We start from the raw sequence: 5613 nt of genomic DNA, 5'->3' as shown, positions 1-5613 counted from the left end.
CACTAAGGCCTTGCAGTCTATTACTCCATACGAAGCTTGGCATGGCAGGAAGCCTTCTATTAGTCACTTGCGTGTCTTTGGTTGCTTGGCCTATGCTTTAGTGCCTGTGCAACAACGCAGAAAATTGGATGATAAGGCTGTCAATTGCATTTTTGTTGGTTATAGTGCTGAGAGCAAGGGTTACAGATTGTATCATCCGCAGTCAAAGCGTATCTTGATTAGTCGAGATGTTTTTGTGGAAGATGCTGTGCAGCCTTTGTTATCATGTACCAAAGAGACAGGTGTGAGCTCACGGGATGTATTTGATACATTGTTGCCTCTGTTTACAGGTAGGAATTCAAATGTAAGTCCTAATGAGTCAAATATTCAGCCTATGCAGATTTCAAACGACATCATAGATCAGCCTATTTCTGATGCAGATAATCCCTATAAGAGAATAGGCTTATTAGAGAGAGAACATGAGGATATGAGAGAGAAATACTAGATAGAACAATGGATCTAGGCCTCGAATTTGTTGACGCCTTCGGAACCCTTCTTGAGGCATTTTACCCTTAGATAAGGGGACATAAAATTTTACCCTTCGAAAGAAAAGCATTTTACTATACCCTTCTTTGACTTGATGAGGAAAGGCTCAATTTTCCTTGGCAAATTGAGTCATGCCTTGATATGAGAAAGGGCTCTCAAATTGAGAAAAGGTACCTCATCAACACATGTCTATCATCACACAGGTAGATATGCCTCTTTGGAGAATGCCTTCCAACAACCTTGTGGACTCTATTTAGAAAGCTGTCAATCCATCCCTATGAACTCTAATCACTTGGCCATGTACTCTTCAAATGCTACATTACTCAACATGCCACATAAACTCTAAGATACTACATTACTCTCTCATGACAAGCATCATCACAGATGTGCAAAATGATAACCATGCAATAGGGGCCTCAAAAATGTCTTTACAAGCTTAGGCACCCTTGCGCCGTTATGGTCTTTTGGATTGCTTGAAAGATGCTTTTGCATTACTTGAAGCCTCCAGAAAATTTTGATACTTAAAACATTGATAGTTTTGATTACTTCAGTTCTTCAGATTGCTATGATATGATTTTACAGCGGAGATATTTTGCCAAAATACTACAAATTAGTGGTAACTTAGCCATTTGAGCCCTTCATTGTCATGATAGACTTATTAGGAGTCCCCAAATCTTATAAGGATTTAATAACTTAGCCTCTACAGAGGAAAGGTGGAATCTTTGTACTTTCCTTAGAATCAAGGGTTGAAAACTAAACCCACCTTCAAATCTACAGAGCTGAGCTTCCTATTTGACCTGGAGTAATATGCATTAGAAAGGAATCTGCCCTCCATCCATTTAATTAATTGAGCTTATTTGTATACCAGAGAATTCCACTCTCCTTAGGAGAATCAGCCTCCACGAACACGCACTCTTTAAATTCCCGCCACAAGGCGGCAGGGACTGGTGTGCTATCAAACTGGTAGTAGTTGCCCAAAACGGGCTTGATTGCCTTGGTTGCTTCTGCTGCATGGTAGTGTGGCATGGTAGAAAAGATGTGATGTGTAACATGGGTGTCGGTGATGTGATGAAACACATGGTTGAGGATGCCGTAGTCGCGATCCACAGTCGACAAAGCTCCACGTAGCCACTCCCACTCGGCTTCCGAGTAATGAGGAAGAGCAGGGTGGGTGTGCTGCAGAAAAGTGATGAGCACTAAAAACCCATTCACAATCAATAGAGGGACTGCATAAACCTTGAGCAACCATGTGAGGCCATATGCACAAGCCATCTTGTATAGACAGATCCCTACCCCCACCAGGGACACATCACTGATCAACACTTGTAGCCTCTCTCTGTTGTTGAAGATCGGAGCATTGGGATCAAAATGGGAGGCAAACCTGTCATAGGGTCTACCTGACACATTGAAGAGAAGGTAGCAAGGCCACCCTAGGGTCAGAGTGATGATTATGGAAAGTAACCTTCCAAGAGGGTTGTTGAAGAGTTTGTGAGTGAAGCTTAGCCTTTCTTTTGTTTTGGGTACGAAAACCTCGTCTTTATCGACACTTCCGGTGTTGCTGTGATGTCGTCTGTGACTGTACTTCCAAGAGAAATAGGGCACAAGGAGGCAGGAGTGCAAAATAAGGCCAACGGTGTCATCGACCAAGGTGTAGTCACTGAAAGCATGGTGGCCACACTCATGGGCTATGACCCACACTCCTGTGAGGATGCATCCTTGGGCAGCCCAATACAGAGACCAAAGGATCCAGCCCATGACACCCGGGAAAGTTATGAGAGTGCTGGTGTACAACAGAGCGCTTGCCATCATGAGATCCATGGCTAAGTAGGAGCTAGACTTGAGCAGAGATCTGTTGAAACAGTGGGGGGGAACCGCCCTCTTCAACTGGCTCATAGAGAAGGGGGGCTTTGCATATGGTGCCCTTTGTGTCTCCTCTGTACATGGCAGGGGCATCCTTCCTCCACCACCCATTATAAACAAACTGACGGTGATCAAGATCTCTTGATCCTGCATATAACACCACACACAACACATGTTTTGAGATAGATCATGATGGCATGTGGGTTTTGATTCCCTGAGCTATACAATCAGCAAAAAAAAAATGCATGAGAGGCTAGAGCTTTGACCGATAAACAAATCATTCTAAGACGAGATTACCACAGAATTTAAGGAATTAAACAAGCTACATTTGTAGCCAAAAAGAAAAATTGAAAATAATGATGCAGAAATAGGGGAAATTTTATAAAGGCCGAACCCGTGTGGGAACTTCGCAAATTTATGCCATATTATTTTTTTTTTAAAAAAATGGAGAGAATTGTAACAGAAAAGTGCCCATTAAAGAGAGAAACATGCAAGGGAAGGAAAAACGAGTAATTGGGCTGGAAGAAGAGCCAAAAGGGTTCGTAAGTCTATGATAAATTAATGGAAAGTAGTGCAATGAAGACTTCACCGTGATCAAGCTCTGGCTATGGCGAGAGGACAAAACAGGCAGGCATGACAGAGGCACTGAAAAGGACACAAAGAAACTGAAATGGGCTAGGAGGGACTCGAGAAGTAAAGACGCTAGAAAGAGAACAATGTACTGGGTCATACCTTTGGTCGAGCTCTCTCTGTGGGCTATGGCGACACAGTTTCTGAACTGCCCAAAGAAGGGTAATATACATTTTTGGGACCAGTTGCGTAACTGCTAGTTTGGCGGGTGCATGGTCCATTTTCACCCCAAATTTGGCAGCTTTGGGATCGCCGCTAGTAGCTCGAATCTTGCGATCCTCACCGTTGATGTGGTGTGGACAAGGAAGAAAAAATCTCCCTTATTTTTCGCCTTGTTTTTATCTTGAAAATATATTGGCCAGGTCCCAATAATTATAAAGAATGGGAGAAAGAATAATGTTGCTGGAATTTCTGAACGAATATTATCTTTTTGCTTTTTGGCGGATCCCAGAACAGCCAATTAAATTACTTGCATTTTTCTCCACCTCTAGCACCATAAGCCCACCTGGGCCATCCTCCAAAAAAAAAAACATATTTTTCAACCAATCAAAATAAGAACAACTCTTATACCTATCCGGTTTTTGATTCCTAAATCTCTACTTTATGCAACTTAAAAAAAATCATTCCTTTATAATAAGGGCCACTTAAAATCACAGCCGGTTTTTCTTCATCCTAGCAGATAAAAATACACCGGAATGTTGTTTTTTCTCGAGCACTGCACAGAGCATGAGTGGTCTAAAATAAGAAAATGACCATCTGAAAACTTGGGGTCTTGCCAATGGTTGTGCTCACACACCACACACATGGCAACGCTAATCACCATGCCTATTAATTTGTGAGGCAAGAAAGCCACTATACTTGAAACCTAATCTTGTGCACAAGGAAGCAAGAAAGCCACTATACCTGAAACCTAATCTTGTGCACAAGGAAGCAATGCCACAAAAAAAAAGGAGAAATCACCACTAAAAATGGAGAAATCAAGGAGTGATCAGCTTGGCAGAGAAGCTACTAGGTTGCCATCCAAGGAGTGGTTGAAACAGTCACGAATCAACCTTTACATGTCAAATGCACTCCACCGAGCTAGAATGAACTCCATTGAGCAAGCCGCGTCTGATCATGTGTGCGATGTATCATGCCTCTCAAAGTGGAGGTACTAGGTTTGAATATACCTAAGCGGCATTTAATTTCAATACCCACTTTCACATCTAAAAAACTTGGGGTCTTGGAGCAAACAACCGCCTAGAGTGTTTACAAAAACTTGGGGTCTTGGCACACCGCCTAGATTGTTTACAAAAAGACTAGAGAAAAAGTTGGAGTCTGTGGAGCAACCAATCACAGTGCTAGTGTGTTGATAGAGTTGCAAACTTTTACTCCAATGATAGACTTGACAAATGTTTTTTTTGACTAGTTCTTGTAATTTCTAGTCATTGTCTGGCAGCATGAGGCTAGAAGGTTTTCCACTCTCTAGACGTGTGCTTAGCAAACCTACTATGGCGGCTACCACAAATGTAGAGGCACTATGTGGTTTTCACAAGCTTTTGTCCACAAGCATGTTACCCCACCCTTAAGTATAGGCCCCATTGTGGATGGGTGGTGGTATGGATGTGAGAAATCCCTCATCCCAAATTTGTGGACAATGGTAGTCCTTCCTAAAATTGAAGATGGGAAGAAGTCTATAAGCACCCTATTGTAAAATCAGATTGGTTGTGACAATGGCACACCCATTTAAACTTTCACTTAGGCCCTTTACACACTTCGTGCATAAAAAATGAAACATAATGAGCAACGATGCATCTTGGACTAAAATTTTATTTTCTGGGTAGTGCATTAACCATGCATGTATGATGTGTTAGGGACTTTAGATGGGACATACTTTCCATAATTGAATAGAGTCATGTTTGTGACTTTTAGCCAAGAAGTTCACTATGTATTCACTTGATTAGTTACACCCTTGCCTAATGCAAATTTTGACTTTTCCCTTCTTTCAGTTGTAGCAAGATGGCCAAGTAGCTTGTGACATATGGCAAGCCCAAATAACTTGACAAAAGAGTGTAAAAAGGATTGGTTGAGTGAGAAGATTTTGCACTATGTTCTCATGCATATGTTAGACATGGTGGTTGATCATCTAAAGTGCCCCTTTGGATTGTTTTGCACGCTATTGCTTTGATAGATGTGCAAGAAAATGGATAGTGAGAATGACTAATTCCAACACTTTGATCATTTGAAGAGCAACTAAAGGCCAACTTACCTAAAATCATTTAAACTCCCCTACCTACCCCTTATTGAGTCTCATTTTCAAACTTGCCTTAGCGCAAGGTGAATATGCCTTGTGCACTTCAAAAGAGATGAATCAAAAGCCCACTTGAAGTTCCACGTTGCCTTCTTTATATTATATAAAGGAAGAATTTCACGAAGTTGCCATGTGGCAATAATTTGGAGGTTCGGGAGGCAATTTGGAGGTTCGAGGAGAGGTAGGCTCCTATGACTTTAGGAATTTAAAAAATATCAAGATGGGAATCATATACGTGTGAAGCATGGTCAGCCCACTAGTTGTATAAATCAACAAGTTACCCGTGCAAAGTCTTCAAACATTAATAA

General features: G+C 41.6%; 1 protein-coding gene across 2 annotated transcripts; it reads right to left on the bottom strand.

The window, feature by feature from the left end:
* Nucleotides 1–1058: 1058 nt before the first annotated feature.
* On the bottom strand, nt 1059–3193 carry LOC147630561 (delta(12)-acyl-lipid-desaturase-like). Of its 2 annotated transcripts, none has more exons than XM_086810468.1 (2): nt 3118–3193; nt 1059–2532 (listed from the first exon to the last, which is right to left on the bottom strand). In XM_086810468.1, exon 2 carries the CDS (start codon nt 2494–2496, stop codon nt 1369–1371), a length of 1128 nt encoding a protein of 375 aa, XP_086666594.1. In that variant the 5' UTR covers nt 2497–2532; nt 3118–3193; the 3' UTR covers nt 1059–1368. The 2 variants fall into 2 exon arrangements, with proteins under 2 accessions (XP_086666594.1, XP_086666595.1); XM_086810469.1 differs by lacking the exon at nt 3118–3193 and adding an exon at nt 2975–3111.
* Between the last annotated feature and the right edge of the window lie 2420 nt (nt 3194–5613).

Source organism: Cibotium barometz, chromosome 16 (assembly GCF_041138505.1).
Source record: "Cibotium barometz isolate CiBa-2024 chromosome 16, ASM4113850v1, whole genome shotgun sequence".
Lineage (NCBI taxonomy): Eukaryota > Viridiplantae > Streptophyta > Polypodiopsida > Cyatheales > Cibotiaceae > Cibotium > Cibotium barometz.
Note: the sequence above shows the minus strand (reverse complement) of the source record. Positions and strands in the feature narration are given on the sequence as shown.

Bases quoted from the DNA above. Each gene is read 5' to 3' on its own strand.
- LOC147630561 (XM_086810468.1), bottom strand. From the start codon at position 2,496: ATGGGTGGTGGAGGAAGGATGCCCCTGCCATGTACAGAGGAGACACAA.